Source organism: Dysidea avara, chromosome 12 (genome assembly GCF_963678975.1).
Source record: "Dysidea avara chromosome 12, odDysAvar1.4, whole genome shotgun sequence".
NCBI classification, from domain to species: Eukaryota; Metazoa; Porifera; class Demospongiae; order Dictyoceratida; family Dysideidae; genus Dysidea; species Dysidea avara.
The window spans coordinates 19,805,200-19,830,828 of NC_089283.1; the positions used below are offsets into that span (position 1 = coordinate 19,805,200).

General features: G+C 37.2%; 1 protein-coding gene across 1 annotated transcript; it reads left to right on the top strand.

The window, feature by feature from the left end:
* Window positions 1-5,559: 5,559 nt before the first annotated feature.
* LOC136240448 (uncharacterized) lies at window positions 5,560-16,976 on the top strand. Its single transcript, XM_066031431.1, has 5 exons — window positions 5,560-6,025; window positions 11,078-11,769; window positions 14,862-15,005; window positions 15,124-15,277; window positions 16,216-16,976. The coding sequence occupies exons 1-5, from the start codon at window positions 5,662-5,664 to the stop codon at window positions 16,605-16,607; spliced, it is 1,746 nt and encodes a 581-aa protein (XP_065887503.1). The 5' UTR covers window positions 5,560-5,661; the 3' UTR covers window positions 16,608-16,976.
* The last annotated feature ends 8,653 nt before the right edge of the window (window positions 16,977-25,629 follow it).

A 25,629-nucleotide genomic window follows, 5' to 3' on the forward strand; every position in this document is an offset into this window, starting at 1 on the left:
AATATTACACCTATTTACAAGAGAGGTAATCGTGCATCTGTTTCAAATTACAAGCCAATTTCTCCCAAGCAAACTATATGAACATATTATATAATCTCACATTATGCACCATTTAGAATACTATCCAACTTTCAACATGGTTTCAGACAAAACTGTTCATGTGAAACTATACTATAATTTGTACGCGTTGAGCTAGATCCTCAAAAACATTTAATAACTCATGGATGTAATTATGCATGATCTTGAGATTTGGTTTATTTGCAGTACTGCTTGTCCCGCTAAACATAATTATTTCAAAATCCTTTCAATCAAATGCCCGACACGATATTTACAGTCAGTCAAAATTTCCACCATACATTTTCTGTGGAGAAGCCATAAAAGCATGTATCCATAGTTCATGGCTTGATGCATAATTACGACAATAACATTCAAACAGATCTAATCTCTACAGACTGTAGTCTAAAGCATTTGATAACGTACCATACCAATGCCTACTTTATAGTACAAACTGAGATAGTATATATACGTAGATGGTAACATCCACAATTGGATCAAGTCTTTTTTAACAGACTGATCACAGAGAGTTGTTATTTTTGGAGTTACTTCTTCTACAGTTCATGTAACATCAGGAGTCCCACAGGGTACCGTTTTGGGACCCTTGTTATTTCTACTTTACATTAATGATTCATGACTGTATTAAACATTCTACCATAAAGACAACTGCATGCATATTGTACAGACCTATCAAATCAGTTCATGACACTGTCTTCCTCCAGAAAGATTTTGATGCGTTAATTAGTTGAATAGTGTGTGGTGAACGGAACTCAATGTGACTAAATGTTGTAGTATGAACATCACTCAAAGACAACATAAGCTTTCCATTACCTACTAGCCTTATATAAGCACAAAACTCACCATTATCACTAACAGATAATTATGAGTATTTAGGGGTCATCATACAGTCTGACTTAAAGTAGAGCTTACATATTAGCATCCAAAGCAAACAAAACTCTGAGTCTTGGTTTGTTGTTAAGAAATATTAAACCTGCCTCTACTGCAACTAAGAAACTTGCTTATAAATGAGTCCAAGAAGGCTGAATCTTTAATCACTGCAGGGAGTTTATTCCAGAATTGTACTGTACATGTAGCAGGGAAAAAGGATTGTTGATATGAGGATTTTTTACACCATAAAAGGGCTAAGTTGCTTGAATGAAAATTTCTCGTCCTTGAAAATATAGCATAATTTTTGTGTGAATGAATTTAGAGAGATTTCTGCTTCTTTGTGTATGATTTTGTATAACACTGTTGATCTTAATTTGTTGCGTCTGCTTCTAAGATATCCCAGTCCAGCTGGTAGAGGAGATCATGAGACTAGCTATAGCCATTGGGTCGATGATGTTAGCTACAATGCAAGCTGCATAATACTGGATTCTTTAAGGTGGACTGCCAAGGAGTCCAAACAGTTGCTACATACTCTAACTGTGGTCTTACTAGCATTTGTCTTACTTAGTTAATTTAATGTACTGTAATGTTTTACTTATGTACTGTAAGTTTACTTTTGTGAGTTATCTGAATGCCATCTTTATTTTGAAGTTGTACAGTACAAGTCTCCTCGCCCACCAAACTTCAGCAGTAATTAATCTTTTTTTTTTTTTTTTTTTTTTCTTCTTCTTGCTCTCTCTTAAAATAAGTACTTAGCTATATAAGTAAATTTATTATTAAATACACATGTAAGTTTTAAAATTATAGGATAGTTCAACTATATACCAAATGTAAATGTATGTAATAACCTTAGCCAGCTAACTTAATTTGATTGTAATTTTATACATTCAATTGTAATTGTAAGTTGTACGTATACTTTTTCTGGCTGTGGACACCAGTTGCCCACAGACCATTAATGCAGGCCTTGCCTGCATTAAAAAGCAGTTAAAATAAAAATAAAAAAAAATAGTAATGGTAAATAATTATTTACAATTCTAGGATTTAGTCTCTCGATTTTTGCTCTATATATGCTTTGCAGATATTTTGTCACCCTAACAAATCTGTAACAAAAGTATAGAAGGATGCAAATCAGAGTAAAAATCTTCCAGGTTTGTATAAATTATCAAAAAATATCATTATGCACACTTCTCCTGGCTATTTTATGTTAAAGCATTGCTGCCAAAATAAAGCACGAGGTGTGCAGCTGAGATGTTAATAAAGCACAAGGCAAAGCCAAATGCTTTAGCATTGAGCCAAGTACCAAGTGCTTTATTCTTCATATAGCATGAGCAAGGCAATGCTTTAAATGATTTATGGAACTTTTTATAGCTTGTAGCCATACACTAGGACTCATAAATAACACATGTTGAACAAATTATTAGCAGCCTAAATGCACACAAACTAGTTTAACAAAGTAACTCATGTGTAGTTTACCATAGTTTGGCATGGTAGACACTCATTGTGTATTTTGGCAAGTTTGGGTCACAACCCACAACTTATTCTATTGTGACACATGGTGAAGTATTTCTGTGATATCTCCAGGACTTGCCCGTTTACATTGACAAACGTAACAGTAACATTACCTTCTCCCACCCATCATCAAAGTGTTTAGATATGTCTATAAAAGCAATCCAGTGGTAGAATTCGCTGGAGTGATTGACCACTCAGCATGGTGTGGGCACAGGCTTGGGTGATTAATCGTACTGGCGTGAGCATGGCGGGCTATTAGCGTGCACTATAGAGCACGCGGGCAACTGTGCTTTATTGCCAACAAAGAGTGCTTTATAATCCTACAATAAAGCACTCTTTGGGCAATAAAGCACTGTTTGCCCTAAACTGTACTTATGAAATTTAAAGTACACCTTTCCTTTGATTTCACCCATGCAAAGTTTTATAAAATTATATACAATTTATTGTGAATCTCAGGCCAATGAAATTTGATTAGCAGTTTCGCGTCATCGCCCGCATGCTTTTGATACACCCGCATGGAATTTCATTATTGGTATTTCAGATTGAAATACTCTAATAGAGCAGTCACTTTTACTCTAATGGAGCAATGAGCTATACTCTAATGGAAAAATCACTTGTTATATGGATTAGTAACGTATTTTAGCTATTTAATGCAGGAGTAATCAATGTAGACTCACTTTTTTGGCAGAAATCTTCATGTTTGGGATGTGTGTTGTGCCTTTTGGAAAATAATGAATAATGAATAATAACCGCCCGCCCGCATCAAATTTTCAAAAATCTGAGCGAGAAACTGGTAATCAAGTTTCATTGGCCTCAAAATCCTTGCAATTGCTTGCAGTATCATTCTAAGAGTACCTAACTATACAGTTTCAAACAATCAAAGGCAAGGGCGGATCTAGGGGGTTTCTGAGGTTTCCAGAAACTGGTCAAGTGTATTCAAGTAATCAAAATTATATTTTACAGTGACTTGCAATGGTACAAAAGTTCAGATCGAAATACTCTAATAGAGCAGTCAACCACTCTAATAGAACAGCCACATTTTGTATTTCTCTTAAGAACTGTAAGTAGCTAGCTAGCTATCTACTTTATTTACCTGTGCCAACAGTATAAAATAGTCCAAAATCTTATAACAGAGTGTTAAAATCTGAAAATCTTCCTGGGGGAATGCCCCAAGACCCCCAGAACAACATCCATGTCTGTTGTATGCTTCAAATGTTCGTAATGCTTGAAGCTGATCAAGTCTTTCTGTGCTTGATATGAAAGAGCAACTCTTATACTCTCCAAATATATGCAGATATTTGGCTTAGTCCTTATTGGCTGTGAATTACAAAGTTCCAAAGTCACCTCTGTCGTGCAACCTCCACATGTGAAGCTCGTGCAAATCAAATAGTTACCTATATCGAATTCAAAGCTATTTTTATGAACATTGAGAGCATCAGCTACCGTTCAGTAGTAAATAGACACATGCACAATGACCGCATCTTGATTTATTCCCAAATAGCTACATTGCATTTATGCTTCTTTGGCAATAGCAGCCTAGCTACTGCACCCAGAACACATATACACAATCCAAATCCACTTGAATGGGATTTTAACTAACCCCTGCCTTAAAATTATCAAAAGGTTCTCTCCAAAATGCCCAGGACATTAGCCAGATCAAAACTCTCTAATAGAACAGTCACTTATTTTACAATTGGAGCAGTCAGAAAATCTGAGGGCCACGTCCAGGAATATTCACTTCAATAAGACTATTATATGTGAATTTTGTTGATTACAACGCTTAAAACCTGATTACATGTGATAATAAATTGGCTGATCGTTATATTAGTGCAATTGACTGCTTTATTAGAGTATTTCGATCTGGCTAATATCCTGGACATTTTGAAGAGAAACTTTTGACATTTTTAAGATAGGGGATAGTCAAAACCCCATTTAAGTGGATTTGGATTGTGTATATGTGTGCTGGATGCAGTAGCTAGGCTGCTACTGTCAGAGAAGCCTAAATGCAATGTAGCTATTCGGACAAAAATCAAAGTGCGGTCATCGTGCATGTGTCTATTTACTATTGAACGGTAGCTGATGCTCTCAATGTTCATAAAAATAGCTTTGGGTTCGATATAGGTAACTATTTGATTTGCACGAGCTTCACATGTGGCCGAATTTAAGATTGCACGACAGAGGTGACTTTGGAACTTTGTAATTCACAGCCAATAAGGACTAAGCCAAATATCTGCATATATTTGGAGAGTATAAGAGTTGCTCTTTCATATCAAGCACAGAAAGACTTGATCAGCTTCAAGCATTACGAGCAGTGCCACTCGACCGATAATACATATTTTTGTCCGAGAATTGAGAGCATTCGGACAGGTCACTTTTGCAGCTCCTGCAGCCAGACTAAGAAAGCTGCAGGTCTGAAATTTTGCATGCAAGAGTTTATGGCCTAGACCTCTCCAAAGGCATAGCAAAAGCAGAAATTTTCTTTGCAGGTTTAAAGAAAAATCGTGCCCGAACCTATGGTGGTCGAACATTGGTGGCTTACTCTAAACTTAATTATTAGTTTCTCATCTCCGCCCTCATCGCCTTACCTCATCAAGGATTTTTTGCACCACTGGTGGCTAAGGGAGGCCAATTAGCACCTTTTATAGTTAGTACCTTGCTAGAGCAGTCTAAGAAAACTGCATTTTAAGTTATTTTAACTAGCTCTATCTACTTTATATAATAGTAAAAAATGAAATAAAAATCCGCCCTCCCGCACTGCTATTTTGAGTACAGGAGGATAAGAAACTAATAATTTAGTTTATGTGGCCTAATTAACCCAATCATTATCAAGCTCGGGGGCGGTTCTAGGTCGAGAGAAGGCGATTTCAAATTTTACCGACTACCGTGAGGTTAAACAAATAATCAATCAATCAAAAATCTACGGAGAGAGAGAACCATCAATGTTGATGAAATATTGCATACATACATTGCACAGAAACTGAAAGTGTGGTGAGTACTCGGGCACACGTGACCACAACCGCACAACATGGAAGACCATAAGGTGGGCGTGGCAAGGAATGAAATTACAGCAAAACACACAAAACACCAACAAACAAATAAAATAATAATGATAACAGCGAGTATACAAATTAATTTACAGAAATTCGAGGGGAACCCCAGACAATTGCTTGGTTATAGGCCGTCAACAAATTTGGAAGTTTTGACTCGACTATGAAGAAGATGGATTCAGAACAAACAGCTCCGCTCAGTCCAGTGATACATTTCTCGAGAATCCTGACCGAACAGGGAATGTACATGCAGAGAATTAATTTGAACAGGATAATCGACGCGTTAGCGAAAGACAAGATATTACCGCCCCCTGTAGCCCAGGGGATGAAAGGCATTGATGACACGTACGAAAAGTCTCGTATACTGATCCAGTTTCTACAAGGGCGAGGACAAAAGGAGTTTAAACTGTTTCTGAAGGCTGTAACGGCTGAAACGAAAGGGAGCAAGTACTATGAAGCAACTAAAGAGTTCTTTTCCGGATTTGTACAGTTTAGAGGTTATGAAGAGTATGCAGCTTGGCCAAATAGTAAGTCACTTTGTCAATGTGGCGCTGTAGCATTAAATAATCTGAACACATGCAGTTCCCTATCATGTACAAGGAGTGCATGATCAACACTCACTCAGATCATTCAGTGTTGCTTCTGCAATAACTACAAAGTCAATGGTTAAGGCCACCAAATCTGTGCCAAGTAAACAATCAGGCACACAAAGAAAGAAGCAGACAATGGATAATGCACCTATCATTGTCATACCTCACCTCCTCTGTTCCCATCCCTGGGTAGGATGGGGTAATAATCAAATCTAGTGTAAAATTTCCCAGTGCTGGGATAAAGAGCCCCCAAGTTTCTGTTTATATACTATATTCTGGAAAATATTCATCGTTAAAATGTTTTTTGAGGCATCTGGGCCCACAAAAATTGGTCATAATCGTATGACAGGAAATTTTGATGAAACAAAAATTTGATAAATCAGTTATCTACATTCATCTAATTTTAATTTGTCAATAAGCATGCACTTCAAAAATCATTGTTTAGATCTTTCTTGTTGCTTTTCGTCAAATTTGAATTTGTCACTGATTAATTGTGAATTCGTCAATATTTCCTGTTGTACAGTACATGAAATTGAACAGTAGCGCACTCATATTTGTGAAGTAAGATGCGTTTAAGCTCTGCATCAAACCAACCTGTGCCTTGTCATATATCATACCTGTATTGTCATACGGTGCAATTAAGGGATCATGGAGGTTTGCACCTTCCCACAAAATTGACCAGAAACCACCCTCTCAATACCTTCATGCCACCAAATTCAAAAGTATCTTTAGTGTGACCCAACACATTTGTAATACATAGACTGCTACAATTTTTTTGAAATTTTCTATTGACTGACTGACTGACGCTTTTAGACAACCATAGCTCCATAACAGCTAAGGTCACATGGGCTCACTATTATATCCTGTAGTGACTGATACTTTTTGGTATATGCAGTATGTATAATGTACATATCATTGACTTATTCTTTTGTGTCCCATGTCTTTTTGCTGACATTACAAGGTGTCAATTTGCGGTATAGCGCATATTGGCTAATTCCCTGTGCTGACAATATAATTGTCATGTTATAGCAGGAATCATATGTATTTTCTGTAGTGACTGTATTAATTGCAGTGATGTTTTCTGTACTGTTCTTTGTTTGGGTAATGCTATGTGATAGGTATCAGGTGTAGGCTACAAGGAGGTTGCCTACACCTGCAGATATATTAGTGGACATTTAATTCCTATTGGGTCTGAGCGATATTATTGTTTTAGTGATATATCATGATATATTGAAAGTATCGATATCACAATATGTGACCCAGTCTGGGAAAACTGGTCTTATCGCCTATTTAAAGTATCAAGAAAGACCGGTTTTAAATATTTAGTGTGTTGTAGCTCGCCAATGGTTGAAGCTATGTGTACCAAATTTTCACACGTTTTACACCAATTCCTTACCTTTCACAGCATCCACTGTGCAAGTAGCCAGCAACTAAGTTTCCCACCATTTTAGATTGTGTTTAAACCGAGGTTGACTGTATCAGGCGAGCTGCAAAATGGGTGGGAGGCGGGGGCCTGGAAGGCAGGCAAGATGGTGTTCAAAAATTGAAAAGCAAGGCGTAGGGATGAATTAGGCCAAGTTTTGGGCCATTGAGGTCTCAAAATTGGCTAAAATGAAAGGAAATTCACAGCAGAGGTACTTATTCAACACCACAGAGCTGTACAGCCACATACAGTCATCCCCAGGCAGACCAGGGCTCCATTAAGGCCCCACACCACACATACGGATCGCCACTGGGCTTGGGAAAAGCAGCCAGCAAAACCAGATCACTCAAGTCTAGCTGATTTTGATTGTGGAATTAGATAGTTTATTCATGTAGATTTGTGTCTTGGGTGAAAAATCGAATCTGCTGACATGGGCGATAAGACCAGTTTTCTCAAACTGGGTCACATACTTTGATAATAACTATATTGTGATGTTATGTCTGTACTAGTCTCATGTGGCCAGACCCTATTTTCTTGGGATGGTGTTATCGATTTTCAATTATAAACGTCCCCTTGAAAAAGGGTCTGGTCCAGAATCAATATACAACTTATTTTCATATTCCAAGCTAGGGCTTGGTTTAATCAGCTATTGTCACAAAAGTATACTTCCTTTTACATTTCAAGCCACGTATGCACTGGAAATACCATGAATGATCACTGGTAGCGGTAATGAGAGACAGAGAGGCTGTTTTCTACGGCTGAAAAGCGTAAATACTCAATTTTCCATTACCTTTCTTGAGGAATCAACCCGTGTCCTTTTCAGTTATAGAAAACTAGCTTTTGTTTGTCTCTCATCACCACTACCAGCCATCATTCATGGCATTTCCAGTGTGTACATGGCTTGAAATAAAGGAAATATACATTTCATGACAAAAGCTGATCAAACACCCTGAGCCCTAGCTTGGGGTGTGAAAAAAAGTTGGTATATTGATTCTGGACCAGACCCTGGGAGCGTTTTTAATTGAAAATTGCTAAGTGCCACCCCCTAGATAGTAGGGTCTGGCTACACAAGACTATGTCTGTAAGACTCTGTATATTAGTGCCATTAAATTCATTTGTTAAGCAGGTTAGGTCAATAATTGGGAATTCTTGTAACAGTTTAAGTCCACCTACCTGGGTAACCATATATTACCCCTGCACAGAGGTGTGAACATCATTAGATAACCTCAAAGCATGTGTTACAATAGCTGTTACTGTAAACAAGGGAGATAGTGGAAGTTATGTAGCACCTATAAAGGTTTCCTGTAGAAATACTGAACATTACGATATGTATGTAATTGAACTATGCGTGTATGTATCGTGGAGTATATAGTTTAGTATCAATCATGATACTAAAATGAGAGTATACGTATCACTCAACCCTACAGTCTATGGGTAGATAAAAACATAGTCGGGTGTTGCCCGTCCTTTTAGGTTCTGGTGAAATACAGATCCCATATCATTTCAAAGGGATTCAATTAGACAACGTACGTAACTGCCGGTTACATCAAATGATTGCCCTCCAACGAAGGTGTTTTGTGTGAACTTTATTAGTATGCATTAATTGGCTAGTGTGGAATTTCAGTGCTAGAAATAATTTGGGATTTTCACCAGACCCTTACTTTTTTATGATGGCTGTAATAATAAGAGAGTCAACATATCAAGGGAAACATACCTTGGTGGTAGTGATGTGCGATATGTGATATATATCAAAATATCGTGGGAAATTTTTTATATCATGATATGATATAGAATCTTTATATCTTTATCTTTATATCTTTATATCTTTTTATCTTCTTAGCACATTATTTTTGCATTATAGCTGTCCCCCAGGTAGGGTACACCACACAGCAAATTTGATTAAATTCACGACAGCCATTTGCGAGATATTGGCATTCAAAGTTTCATTTTAATTTCTTCATTTTTTCTTATGCCGTATGGGGGCTACAGGGGCTTTGATTTCTTTTCGCACACTTTGCAAAAATTGCTATAAAAATGCAAATGTGTAACTCGATTGCCTCGATCTTTGGCACAAATGAAGAGCATGTAACGGTGGATTCACATACCAAGTTTGTTGTGAATCAGGAATATTCAAGGAGTTATGAGCATTTATTCACATAAAAAAAGTATCAAACTTCTGTCATGGCTACAGGGTAAACCGAGAATAGAAATAACTTGAAAATTGGTGTTTACATAGGCCGATCATTGTAGCAGTACCTTTTGAATAACAATAGAGTTACAGCGACAAGGTTATAAAGCAAAAACCAAGCAAGTGTAAAATCGCGGGATCAAGATACTCTAATAGAGCAGTCAAATAGAGCAGTCGCCGCGGGATAAAAAAGGTGTGCAAATAATGTCGAAAAAAGACTTAACAGAGTTCGAACCAGGGACCTCTATATCTAACACGTGCATCCTTAACCACTGAACCACTGCTACCTTGGCTGATCACCTCACTTAATTTCTGCTTTATAAAATTGAAATTTCTAGTTGAAATCTGCTTATAATCAAACGTTTGTAATTTCATAGATCTACCAATAGAAGTACTAGATTGTTCTAGAACATTCTATGTATGTTCTATTACAAGTCCGCAAAAAAATGTGCACTCTATTAGAGTATTACAATAATATTATCAAATATTGTATTAAATCATGCAATGAAATACATTTATAAGTCTGTTTTCAATAATCATCATTGTATCTACATAGAAAAGAAGAAATGTGAGTAAAAACAAATCTCAAAGTCAGCCATAGGCTGGTTTTGGGGCCTTATAAGTACAAAAAGAAATGAGATCCACACAAAAATAGCCAAGCTGTGAAAAAATGGTGCGGCCTTAAAATCCTTAGTGAAAAAAGTTGTGAAATCAAAGGTGGCGGCCAAGAAATGGCTGCAATGATGTTAATGCTAAAAAAATTTAATAATGGCTGTGTGCATTATTAAAATTTATTAGCATTAACATCATTTCTTGGCCGCCACCTTTGATTTCACAACTTTTTTCTCCCAGACTTTTTAAGGCCACATCATTTTTTCATAGCTTGGCTGTTTTTGTGTGGATATAAGTATAATGAATAAACTACTGAGATAACACCACCTCACAAAGCAAGAACACCTACAATTACACTATAAGAAAAAGCTGCAAACAAACGAAGATGCCCTTGCTCCACTCTACTACTAGTTATCACATTTCAATCAAGTTTCCTTCTAAACCAAACGGGAAGAAATGATGCTCTATTGTGAGTTTCTTGTCTATGTAATCTTTTGTGTTAAATTTTTGCTGGCTGCAAAAAACATTGTCAACTAAGTTTGTTGACAGTGAAATCTTTTTGAGCTGAAAGTTTTCCAGACTATGGCATCATGATTTAAGAAATTAGATAAAGCTGACTACAGTCAGACTGAGTACGCTGTCTATTTATGGCCTATTTAATGTAGAAGAAATGAAATTTAATACAGCATGCATGTGTATAATGTGTACCGATTGTGTTGCATATTCACACTTCATACAGACATACAGTATGTTATTTACATTGTAGTGAATTACTCAACATGTGGTTTCATGGAGATTGGCAGTGCACAAACCTTCACTGTTGGAAGAGATGGTGTTTACATTTATGATCCAGTCCATGGGACCACTCTCTTCATACCTAATAACTCACTGCCAAAGGGAACCGGTGAAATAGAGATTACAAGGAAAAGTGGCTTTAATGCTTGCAACCCCCACAAAAGCATGCAAGGTTGTAGTGCAACAATTTGGTTTGAGTGCCATTCACCGATAGTGTTCACAAAAGATGTTCATATTGAGATACCACATTCTTTTGTATCAAGTGATACTAGTGAATTGTGTTTTGTTAAATATAATGATGATATGGACTCCACTGGTTATGGTGAGATTCTCTCAGGACTGTTCCCTCCAGAATATCCTTATGGAGTCATTGCTGTGAGGTCATTTTCAGCTTACAGGATTTCTACAAAGAAACAATTGCAGCCAAAGAAGTTGGAAAACAAGAATCGGATATCTAAGCTACAGAGACAAAGTCTTAGAAATAAGGTAAAAGTTGTTAAACCCAAACATTCAGAATTGCTGGAGAAGGAGTTTGCATCACAAGAACCTGCTGTAATGGATGGTAACCATATTCCTGACTCTTACTGGTTAGGCATTATAGAGACTTCTGAAAAGCGTACCATTTTCTTCTCATTATCACAATGTACTCCAACTGGCCAAGTGGTATGTGTAGTAACAACTAGTATGTATGCTATGAATTCCTCGATACATGAATTTTCTGTTTTTCTAGTTGCAACTAGTTACTTGATTTAGTAGGATAATAAGTGGGTAGGTGGAATAGGTAGACATAGTTGGACACTGACATGGACATACATTTTTACATTTGTGTAGCAAGTCAACTTTCATGCCCACATTGTTTTGTACTCTGGTATCAACTTTCAGACCAGACAATGCCTCTGCATAGTACTTGAATTCTATTCAATAAGTACTTGCTATGAAAGAGCATATGTGGAGAGACTATAGCCAGCTACGAGGACTGCATAGAACAGTAGAACATAGATGCACACATACTCTAGAATTCTAATGCAGTTGCTTATGTTGAACGAATCATAGGTATTCCTTAGTCTTACAGGCAGTGTGGAAGCCTGTTGCAGTATAACTGCCCAAAGAGCCAACCTTATGTTAGAAGGGTCTAGTCTATGACACTAGATATATATGACCATTAACACTACATTAGAATTCTAGAGCATGCACACAAGAAGCTATGTTCTATGTAGCTGGTTAGAGTCCCTACTCTCCGCATATCCACTCTCACGACAAGCATGTGAAGACATCATTTGGTCTGAAGTGGAGACTACATGTATAAATGTCTGTGTCTGACCATTTCTATCTACCCTATAAAGTCCAGTTATCACATGAAAAAATGATATATAATTATGCTCAATAACTAGAGCTATTATACAGCATGTATAGTAGGGATTGTGAAGTTTTCGGCTTTTCTGGCCAATTATATCACCCAAAAACCAGCCTCATAACAGCTAGTTTGGCAGTATTGGTTAGGCATAACCAAACCATCTTCAGAGCAACCCCAAACCCTTCCAACAAAGTTTCTGTGAAATTTAATTAAGGCCATACCAAATTAATCATATGTTTCACAGATTGTTTGCCTTTTAGTATAGTGACCCGGCAGGTCGAAAAAAAAATCTTTTCAGCTGCAACTGATTGTTTTGTTAGAGTTTATATGACTACTCTGTTTAGAGTATCTTGATCTTTTCAGTTGCAAAAGCTAAAGTCCTTCCGAAATAAGGTGATAGAACTGCATTTCCTTCCCCTTTGCTACCACGCCTGTTACTGCTTGCACAATATTAAACGGTCTACAGCCATATTAGCACTCTTTTTAAGAGATTACATGATTTACATTTATTTTTGGGTTTGCCAAAACATTACCCACTGCATCCATGAAACATAAGACTAATTTGTTATGGCCTAACTGAATTTTCTGCTAACTGACTGGCTGACTGATACCTCCAGCCAAGCATAACTCAACTGTGGTTATAATGCTACAGGCTTGATTTTTTCACTGTTTGATGTTGTTTCACCCCAAGTCATACCTTTTCACAAACCACAGCAGCTACAATGCATGCTTCACAGACTTACCTTTGTGTCCTGTTTCTTTCTCTGCTACACTGTGTAGGTGTTGATTCATGGTAATGTGGCTTCAGTGCAGCTGGCTGATGAGAATCATCCATAATTTCTGTATAGTGACTGGATTGGTTGCAGAGGCCCTTCTTGTACTATTCTTTGTTTGTATGCTGTATAATGGGTAGACCATAGCTGAAAATGGAGCAAAATGGCAATTTGCATCTGAGTAATTGATAGTCGGTTGCGCATTTAATCATGCACTTTCGTAGTGGTTGGATTGATTGCAGAGGTACTTCTTGTACTGTTCTTCATTTGTAATGCTGTATAACGGTTGGAGCAAAGCTGAAAACGAAGTGAAGTGGCAACAATGCTTTCCAGTAATTGATAGTAGAGGCATGTGTTATGTCTGGCCGGCACTATGCTACTTGGTTCAACAGTCATTTATTTTGTTACAAAATAGTTAACAAACAAGTGTAAAGAAACTTAAGCAAGGAAACAAGAGAGGTCATCTACACCTGCAGCTATACTAGTGGACATTTTATTCTTAGTAAGCTACTTCAGTCATGGCTGTATATAACTGAAGTAAAGATTAAATGTCAACTAGTATATCTGCAGGTGTAGATGACCTCGCTTGCTTCCTTGCCTTTTATTTCTATGGTCCCTATTCAAATATGAAAAAAAAGTGAATATGTATAAGAACAAAAAACATTACAAGTGGTGCATATTTTGTGTCAAATAGTGCATCCAGTTGTGCATGATAGTAGGATCTGAATGTTGTGATTATGTGTTTTATGCTGGGGTAAATCCAGACTTTTTAAAAGGGGGGTTCCACTCTGGAATTGCAACTTCAGCCTAGCTGTAAGTCAAGGACCAAAAAAGGTAACTACATGCCGACAATAGCTGCCCTCCACCGACTATACCTCCTTATTTAACTGTGTACGTATGTAGCTTGCTACACTGCTCCTCTGAAGAATACTGTGACTGCTCTATTAGAATATCTTGATCTTGACTGCTCTATTAGAGTATCTCGAATTGTGGATGCTATTGAGGCTCTTCGGGGTTCCATGGAACCCTTTGAACCCCCTGGATCCGCCCCTGTTATGATATACATTTTCATTTATTGCCTTACTTTCTCAAATGTGTCATACTCAGCACATGTATCCCAAATGATATTACAAAAGCTAAGCTCATATATACCGTATACATAGAAATTTTGAGTTAGAAAACTTTTGTAGATTAGCTAATATTAGATTTGGAAGAAAAAATTTGTAGGTAGGCAGTTATCAGAGGAAAGCTGAAGGGTGATCTACAAAATCTATGGAAATTTTCTACCTTGGAAATTTTTACGTATATGTTATATTGGGACAAAGTAAACTTGTTTCTCATCCACTTTTCACCCAAATTTCATTATTGCCGTTAAATTAATGACTATATGTGTGAAGTCTTTTATTTTGATACTGAGAAGATTGATTCTTCTATTTTGATACCATTGTTAGAGAATTTTGTGGATGAGAAACGAAACAAATAACCAAGTTCCCAGCCTAAGTTTTGTCTGTTGCTTGCTAGTTTAATCGGATGATAGACATAACATTGACATACTGCATGTAGATCTTGTATCTGTTGCACAATATCTACTGCTGTTATGATTATATTCTTTCATTCATTGATAAAAGGCAATGTTACAGACCAGGGTAGGCAAGGAAGGAAACATGTACTCTCTCAACCAGTTAGCTTTCCAATCTGATGAATTAGTGTTTCACCCACAATCAGCAGAAGATAATGGTTGGAATGCATTTGCAGCTGATAAGAAATATAAAGTATGTACAAGTTATTTAATACAATTGCTTGCATGATATAGTTGCTGGGTGGATTGTTTGCATTGTAAGACCTACATAATTGGTAGCTGTTTATATTCCTATTATAATTGTATTATAGATTAGGAAATCTGAAGCTAATTCCAACAGCCATGTTGCATCAGTAAAATATCACCTTGCACCATCTCTTAAGCAATCAGCAAGTCCTTGTATACCGGTGACCATCACTGGAGGGGACCAGCGAGTTACACATTACATCACAGATGTGAACACAGGTAAAACTAGTCTATTGTAAATATGTCACACAGGAACATGTTGGTGTTATGCTACTTCTAAAAACCAGGCGCCTGTGTAGCTATTGCATAGCTAAATAGGAAATATAGTCAACTACATATTTAATTTATACAATTAACTATTTTAGCTAATTATGCAATAATGGTACCTGCTAATTCATTACTCAGTCATTGTAATTGAATGTATTTTATAATTATTTTGTAATTAAGTATGTTGCTATGCACTGCTAAGGAAACATAACTTGAACAAACCACTTTAATCTACAAATTACACATGGAAGTGTCTCCTCAACTGCTTTATCATGTGATATCTCACACAAATTCTTACGAGGAAGCCTCAAGGCTGTTATTCATTTTTGTTTGCATAAGTATGGGACACCCCCTTTTCAAATTGAAGGGATACATTATCTCTGGTAGCCTAAGAGGCCCACAACATTGTTTTCCAGTTGTTAAACATCTGTAAAACCCAAAAGGAAGGTCATTCACAAAGTCTGGAGAGAGTCACCACACCTGTACATGTATTTCAGAAGAATAAACCACCTCATAGTAAAGATTACCTGTTTAATATAGGCTTCATTTAGCTTTTAATTCTTACCTGCTAGCTGCTTTTACCATTTAACGGGTTTGTTCACATAGATGTGTATGGACAAGCATATAGATAGATAGATAGATAGGTAGGTAGGTGGGCACGTGCATGCGCACACACACACACACACACGCATGCACACGCATACACACACACACATTTACGAAAACAATTTCAGTAAACCAGGTGTGCGCCCATGCACAGCCAACCAAAAGCCGGCTGTGGGCGCACACCTGGTTTTAAAATATTGTTAACTGTATATGATTAACAATTGCAGTGTATGTGAAAACCACTTTGTGCATTGGCAATGGTCATTTCTTTTGTTTCTTTACAGATTCTACAACTAGTGCAATTGATAAAGAAGTACTACAGATACTGTCATCTACTTCAGTACAAATCAAACATAACACATTTCTACAGCAATTAGCAATGAAGTTACCACATTGGCAGTCAACAGCTAAACTGCTTGGTCTCAGTGAAGTTGATATACAAGAAATAGAAGTGGACTATCCTACAGGCCAGAGACAAGATGGAAGTTTTCTTCCAACCTTCAGAGGAGAGCAAGCCTACCAAGCATTACGAAAGTGGACGGAATCTAAAGGACACTATGCTACCTATGCTGACCTACTGGTAGCATTATACAATGCCACGTTCAGTAGCGAACACACCACAGATGCATGGTGGTATGCCTACCAAGAATTGACAAGTTCTACATTTTCGCTTTAGCTCATCATGTATACCTCGATATCTCAATTCAGTTTTATACACTTATCAGCTATTATGTAATATAGTTGCAAACTATTTTATTTATTTGCGGTAATTACAATATTATCTGGAGTCAAGCTAAAGAAAAAGTGCAGCCTTCAATAAAAGTGGTGGGGAAAGTTGTGAAATCAAGAAGTGCATGACTGCAAGCAGTTTATCCTGTAGGAATGATGCAATGACAAATTTATCTTTTTACAGATGGATTAATTGTGTTTATGACTAATGTTTTGTTTTTATAACTCTAGTTATTTTAGCTACTCTGATTTCTTTTACTACAAAAGGTTCAGCTTTGATTGTTAATCTATGTACAAATGAAATTTTGACCTTAAACAAATCAGTGTTTTTATGTTAATCAATAGTTCTGTGTATGTTTAATCATAGTTGGTATACTGAAATTTTAACCCCTGTTGGCAATTGTATCGTCAATTGCAAAAAGAATTGAAGAGATTAAGGGCTTGTCTGGTGCAGGAATGCATTGGGCAATTTTGTTAATGAATGTGACCAGATCTGTCGGGTCTTCTAGTTTTTCCAATTGTGTGTGCAATGCTTTACCTGTGAATAAGGATACAGCTTGAAATTGGGCCAAGTACATGAGGAGTTATGGATTTATTTAGGTTTTATGGTGTGAAAACACCAAAGGTCTGTTGGTAGTGACCAACAGCCATAACAACGTACAATTATTACTAACTACTTAAATTATAGTTAATTATAAGTGTTTAAAATTGGTAGTTGGAATAGTCAAACTTGGAAATTTGGACAGGCTACAAGACCCTTTTTCACATAATATATCTGGTCACAAATTTGGTATGCAGATCTATATAGACTATGCTGAAATTGAATAGAAATTGTAACAAACAGTATAGTAGTACTGCTTAAGTAGGGATCGCCCAAAAGTGCCGGATGCGTGCCGCCAATATTTCCGCCTTTAAAAATCATTCTAGAGAAATATTACAAGACAAAAACAACCTTTGTGATAATATTAGTCAATCTAACATGAAATACAGCATTGAAAACAAGAAAACACTTACTGGCGGCTGGATAAAATTTTTTTTTTACAAAAATTTGCCAAAACTCAAAATTTTGTCTGCCTCACTGCCTAACCACATTCGCAAGCCTAGATACCAAACGAAGCATTAAGCATTGCACGGCCACCATTTTATGCCACAATAACAAACTCACCAGTGGGATGTGCCTTTTGGGGTTCTGATGAGTGTAGGCCCTCTGCGCCTTGTCTTTTCTTTTATCTTCAATCAGGCTGCTTGTCTTCTTCATCCACGAAACCATACCGAGGCATTAATTTTCTGTATTAAAATATCAACACTTTCTTTCAGCAGTATGTATAGATGCCACAGAATCATTTCAGAGCTAGATTTCAGAAGCACTTCAGTCCCTGCACTACTATAAGAGATATACTAGCTAGATATCTGCAAGTTCGCGATTGGTATCTCGTTCACAGCAGACCACGTCCATCAATTAAATATCTATAGATAGACTAATAGCGATAGAGTATGGGGACCACACCTTCTTAACAATCTAGCTGTTTACTTAACAGTAAACAAGATGACCTCACCCCTTATTGGTCTAGCTAGCTGCACACCCCTTGGCTGACTCGAGATATATACTCTAATACAACAGTCACTCTAATACAACAGTCACAAGTTATGTATATAGCTAGCTGTGCTACAACAAAAATAGTATTTTAAAATGAAAAGTAGTGAAACAAGAGATGAATGATGATATTAGTCATATTACAGCATAGCTCAGTGGGAAAGTCCCTACTTTGGCATGCACATTAGCTATATAGCAAGTATTTTTGCTCAATGCCAAAGTAAGGACTTTCCCACTGAGCTATGCTGTAATATCATCATTCATCTCTTGTTTCACTACTTTTTATTACATAGATCCCTAGTTCATTTTTAAATTAACAATTTTTAAAATACTAGTATATTATATTGGAGAAGAGAGCATGGAACTATATACAGTGTAGCATCATAATATATTGTTGCTGTTCCCATTATGGTGCTATCCAAATCACTTACCAATGTTTTTGTTAGTGTGTATATATAACAACTGATGATGACATTAAAACAGTGATAATTATTGTATGTCATATATACATCTACACTGCATGTAATGATTGGTTGCATGTACAAGTACATGGTACTGTAATTCACTTTATTTTCGTGATAAAAAATTTCGTGCAAAAATATTTTCGTATGATTTAGGTGAATGACTGCTATATTAGAGTAGCTTGATCTTGTGTAAAATTTTCGTACAAGTGTTGCATACGAAACAATGAAAAAAAGCAAAATACGATATATTAAATATCGACTGTTTTTAATTGTGAATTTTTGCATGGAAATGTGTAGAGAGGGTTATAGCAATTCTCTGTGGGCTGTGGGTATTATACAATCATTTATGATGTACATATACATCAGAGGTGTGAACATTATACTAAGTGACCACAGGAGGTATATATGCACCTATAAATGCCTCCAGGGGTCCCCATACACCTACTGGGGATTTGAAATCTACCACCCCTGGGGCTTTTGATGGCGGCAGTTTGCTGAACCATAGCTGAACCAAAAATTATTTTAGTAGGTAGCTACCACTATACAAACTCCTCTATTGAGGTGGGGACATGGTGAGGTTTTGACAAGCTTCTAGCCCCAGTACTAGGGAATTTGACACTAGACTTTGTCAAATCCCCTGTATTGCCCCACCCTACCCGGGGCTGGGGGATGACATTGATAGGTGCAAGTATGAATTCCATGTTTCTGAATTTACATGGCATTACTCAACATATACATCTATATTATTTGATTGTATTATTAGCATTATAATCCAGTTACAGGCTTGAGTCTATTAAGCTTAATTTGTCCACTATATATATATATGCTTTTTTAAATTCCCCGCAAGTTGTTATGCTCATTACCATTTTAAGCTTTTCCATTTTACATGTGCCTCAACTTTTAAAACACTACATTATACCAAAGTTACAAATGTAACATAAATTACATAATTAATTTTCATTGATTTTGTAGCTACCTGACAAAATCTGATACTAAATATTACCTGAAATTGATTAATACCCCATCATTTGAAAACTCAATTAACTGCATGTGGAATCAAAACTTTATGGCTAGTAATCACCACAATATTGTTGTTCATATCCCTATCCTTCTAGGGACCTGCAGGGAGGCAACAAATTAGCCTGTAGCACAGGGAGTCAGAAACCTGAACCTGAAAACTATGTTGAATGCAGAGACAATAGTTGTATTTTATTTCTAATTACGTGACCCAAATGCATAAAAAATTAAATACATGAAGTCTATCTTTTTTCATATGTGACAAACTGCTGACTAGCAGTAGCTATAAGCTGATGCATCACCCGCAATGATTTTGTCTTTATAATAATGTGTGGTCTAGAACACTCTGCATCATTTCCAACATGCATATGATCTCTCTCGCATTGATAAAATCTGAAAAATGGGGATTCCTAAAGTAGGCATTCCAGCCCGATTTTTAAATTTTGGAAAAATGGACTTTATATATGCTCAATAGATAGAGTATTGATTGCCAATCTCAGAAATATATAGTTTATTGGGTTGGAATTAGCTACTTTGGCATGCGCAGTGCTTAAAAACTGCATTTTTTCTCTGGGGCTCCCCATACATTTTAAAGGGGAAAATGGCACAATTGAATCAGGAAGCCATCTTACAATCTGGACTGTCTTGAAACTGCAGCTACTTCTAGCTGCAAGTTTGTACATATAACGAGAGTAACTTCAGATGTTATCGGATCTCAGCGATCTTTGTATGCTTTGTAGTGAGCAAATATGTTTCACCTACTGCATACTTCTCAATACAATGGTGTATACCCATAGGCAAGTGGTTATCTCAAGTAAGTAAAAACATCAAGTTAACAACTTATAAGGCCACACCAAGTCAAACCTTGTCACCCGCCCGCATGGAAAACCTGGAACCCCAATTTATGAATACTGTTATTAATATTACAGGCGCTTAAGTGTACGTGACCCGGGGACACTGATTTTTAAACAACGAAAAAGATCGAGATACTCTAATAGAGCAGTCAGAGATTTTATTAATAGAGCATGCAGTCACACTACCCTAATATTAGGACAGTCAGGTATATATGCTGCAGTACTAAAATATTTCTGACTAGCTATATAGCTATGCTTCTGTTACCAGTATATATTTTAACCAAAGTAGCTTCAGTATGCATGTTGCATTAATAAACACTAGCTATAACGTCACAATAACATCAAATAGGCCATGGCTTAGGCCCAAGCCTATTATGCTCAAAATTTTACCTATTATTCTTTCCAAAAAATTCTCCTATTATTCTTTTTGTTATTCTTGTATCCAGCCTATTATTCCATAATTATTCTCATTCAGTATATGTGACCGGATTTCATATAACAAGGCTTCCACACACACAAAATCAAACTTACGATTTTACCAGAAATGGATTGCTGGTCTAATACACTATCATATTTCACACTGTACTTCCTTCAGCACTGGCAAGTCTGGTTTCTGTAGCAGCTTTCTTCCGACCCTGTCAAAGCCACGAGTGTGAGATAGGCACCATTAAATGCGAGATTAAATGGCCATGGCTTTGTGATAATGGTGTGTAGTGAGCTGGGACTTCACGGAGAGCTCGCCAATAGTGTCCTCAGTCAATTTGGAGTAATTTTAGGGCCATGGAGGGCCATGGAGAGCCCAAATTTGGCCTCTGGATTCCAATCGTCTTCTTACTTCATTTTATACCCGTATATTAAGATCACCGTCCACCCCCACCCTCCCACCCTATTACTACCCCCACCCTCCCACCCTATTACTACCACCTGTGATATTATCAGATTACCCGCTCGAAAAAAGCTGCTCAAAACAAGGCAAATTTTGGGTATCAGAAATGTATACACCCATGCACTCAGTGATAGCTAGTGAACAGATGAACAATTGGTACAAATTTTGTTTGCACAACTGTAGGCACTGGGAAGTTATTACACAATGATTCCTTAAAATCGCCATATCTCCTAACAAAGCTTTGTGCGTCGAAGCTAGTCTCGCGCAGCCAGACCACTATTTCTCCCCACGGCGCTTACCGATTAGAGATTATATTTCGAGCAGGCGCTTATAATCTCTAATCGATAAGCGTCGTTGGGAGAAATAGTGGTCTGGCTGCGCGAGACTACGTCGAAGCCTTGTTTTGTCAAATTCAGTCACATATATCTGTGGCTAGTCGCTTAGTTTTCAAGATGGGGCTATAAGTAGTTTTGTCCAAATTATTAATAGCCATATATGAAGCATTTCACCTTACAAATCATTTTTCTATCCATAATAGTTACAGCAGATTAAGAATAGCTATCTACAGTAATAATTCAAGTGTTTTTAATTATTAGTGTATTATAATAATATGCTGTAACTGCTGTATAGCTACTAAGTTAGGCCACTCCAAATAAATTCTCTGTTTCCCGTCCTGGACTCAAGCATATTTGCATGCGGGCGGGCGGTCCATTTCCATTATTTCATTATCGGATTGGCAGCTTTTCAAGCCATTATTTGGCTGGCACAACCATAAAAAGCTGCATAAAAGCATGTTTAAGCTTGTACCTTCCCTTTTAAGTTGCAAAAAATTTAATATATAGCACAAACGTGAAGTTTGTGCCGAATTGATAGCACGGCTATACTGACATGTGAGCTGACCCTGTTTCAAGATGGCTTTTACTGAGCCTGTCAGTATGCAAGAATAACCGGAAAATAATGGAAGAATACGGAATAATGGAATATTTTGAGCTGACAGTAACTAGATGCGGGCGGTGGACGGGAAACAGAGAATTTATTTGGAGTGGCCTTAGGTAGATAATAATGCTCAAAGACTTGATGAAGATACACTGGTATAAGATGTACAAGTTTCAGAATTGCATGCAGTTAAATCCCTGATGCTGGCTGCAGATTGTTAACATGAAACGATCTGACTGCTCTATTAGAGTATTTGAGTGTTCTATTAGAGTATATCGATCTTTTAGAGGCTTTTCAACTCCGCACTCCTGTCAGCTTTATATCATTATCATTTGTAGTAGCTTAACTCTTTCTTCTAGGTAATCAAGAAGACACACGTCCCCTAATTCCACCGATTATTCCCGTGGTCGTCCGATTATTCTAAAATTATGCCTGTAATCATCCTATAATTCCGGAATTATTCTAACAAAATTGGTGACCTATTATTCTCAAGATTATGCCGACATAATAGGCGCAGGCCTACCATGGCTTTAACTTTCCTAAAAATTAATTCAAATGTGATCCTTTAATGATTAGTCCAGTAACTGGTACAATGACTGGAAAGCCGATAACATTCGGTGAGCTCCAACTTCAACTGCAACTTTACCATGACTAAATAACTGTATGGTCCTAGATTGCAACCATTAGTTAAATCATCCACTTTCCCACATGATCACTGAAAAACACTATAGAGTGGAGCTGGCACTCAATGACTCAAAACTCTGACAGTTATTTTTCTCAAGGTTTACTGATAGAAGGCTGGAGACACATAGTGGGCTAAGACTTTCACGATTGAATGAAGAGTTTCTGATGTGTAAATTAGTTGAATTTCATTTTGGATCTCATTTGAGCAACTTAGCTAATAAATAATACTTTCCTGACATAGGCTACATGAGCAGACCTTTCCTATACTATACATTGTTGTGCTGAGTTGTTTTAAAGCAGTGTATATAGCTAGCCATCAATGATTTTCCTAGTGCAATTTTGCAGAAGCATGATTACTTATGCTGTAAGAGTGTTGGTTAATACGCTATAAAACTAACATGAGTTGGCCAAATTGAAGAAATAATACTATTGTGTCATCACAGTATACATTACTGGTGTATTATGTAAGAGTCTATAGTCCTGAAGTCCTCATCATCCGCCTGCCTGCATCCTTTTGTTGGCTAGGGAGTGACCAGAAACTAAGGTATGACTTGGAGTGGCCTATAAATGTAAACAACTAAAGTGGAGGTGCCACAATGATGCAACAATACCTAAGGTGGAGTTGTGGTTTAATTCAATTACGGCATTGTTATTCCGACTTTGAAGTGGTTTCAGTGTATTTTTGAGCTGATGACACAGCCATCAGAAAATTGCTCTGGAGTTGAAAATCGCTAACCCAAGCGAAGTAGCTATGCACTTTAAAGTAAGCACCAGTGACTACCTTCCACCTGACAGTATGTTTTTAAAAGTTTTAAAGTATTCTACATACATTCAGGGGCAGATCTAGAATTTATAAAAGGGGGAGGGCTAACTCAAGGTACTAATCTCTTAGGTGGAGGTGTGCTTCGCACACTTCCCAGCATGAGAAGCATGCTGGAACTAGGTGGGTCTCCCCAGAAAATTTTTGAAAAATAGATGCTAAAATACTGCAATTTTGGAGACATTTCCACATAAAATGCATATTTCTGCCTGTAGATATTTTATATACTGCCTTTAGATATACAGTAGACCCTCGGTTATCCGGCCCCCGTTTATCCGGAACCTCGATTATCCGGAATTGAAAATGACTGTTCTATTAGAGTATTTTGAGTATAGGTGTGCGTTCTATTAGAGTATTTCAACGGAGCTCTGTATATAAATGTATGGGCTTCAATTATCCGAACTATTCACTTATCCGAACACTTTTATCATTTCCTGAGAACAAAGGGGTTCGGATAACCGAGGGTCTACTGTATATGGCTCTCTGCAGCATTTGCTAATGGAAAGGTTTGGGTAGGTTCAGACAACCAAGCACATGCACGATGCACCCTCTCACAATTGCATGCATGATGAAATAATAATGTTGCAACTGGAAAATTTTGAAATTTTCGAGATTGAATCTGAGAGCATTTTCAATGGAAATTGTGTACCTGAATTAAGTATACCAGTACCGGTAATAACTACACAAGTAGATGAATCAAGCCTTTTAAACAGACCAATGCACTTCATTGTATGTATAGGCACAGGTAGATTTGGAAAAATTCCGTAACAAAACCAACTTTTATGTTTACACTGAATGTTCTATTAGATCTTGTACACCTCCAATGCTGATCCGGGTCCTTGTTGCATAACCTTTAGCATAAATCCACTAATAATGCCTTGGAAAGATGTTTATAAGGTGGGTTTATGAGTATTTGTATTATTAGTGGTCATATAATTATGCTAGACAAAATTTCATTATAATCCTCAGCATATTGATCAAGTAAAACCTAAAAGTGAAGGGGGGCTTCAGCCCCCAAAGCCCACCCCCTAGATCCGCCCCTGACATTATAGTGTAAGGCTTGAAAAGATTGCAAAACAACACGGCAAAACTTAGGCCACTCCAAATAAATTATCTGTTTCCCGTCCTGGACTCAGGCATATTTGCATGCGGGCGGGCGGTCCATTTCCATTATTTCATTATAAGATTGGCTAGCTTTTCAAGCCATTATTTGCCTGGCACAGCCAAAAAGGCTGCATAAAAGCATGCTTAAGCTTGTTCCTTCCTTGTAAGTTGCAAAAACAACACAAACGTGAAGTTTGTGCTAACTTGATAGCACTGTTGACACGTGAGGTGACACTGTTTCAAGATAGCTTTTACTGAGCCTATCAGTATGCAAGAATAACCGGAAAATAATGGAAGAATACGGAATAATGGAATATTTAGAGCTGGCAGTAACCAGATGCGGGCGGTGGACGGGAAACAGAGAATTTATTTGGAGTGGCCTTGCTTATATGTAACGCGCACGACAAAACTAAGATTTTCATGATGATCAGCGTGTGCCCATAGCGATTTTCATCCTCATTGGAGCTCGGACTACGGAGCAATCCCAAGTTAAACGCGAGTTGTTATTTTGTGCCAGGGTTCTATTGGGGAATATACGGAGATTTTTTTTATTAAAAGATCTCGGATACTGGAATGCCTACCTAAAGGTTATTTATTCCCCACCTCCAAT

Excerpts from the sequence above, each read along its gene's own strand:
- LOC136240448 (XM_066031431.1), top strand. The coding sequence starts at position 5,662 with ATGAAGAAGATGGATTCAGAACAAACAGCTCCGCTCAGTCCAGTGATA. Across the intron at positions 15,006-15,123 it reads CAGCTGATAAGAAATATAAA|ATTAGGAAATCTGAAGCTAA; the intron begins GTATGTACAAGT and ends ATTGTATTATAG. Across the intron at positions 15,278-16,215 it reads CATCACAGATGTGAACACAG|ATTCTACAACTAGTGCAATT; the intron begins GTAAAACTAGTC and ends GTTTCTTTACAG.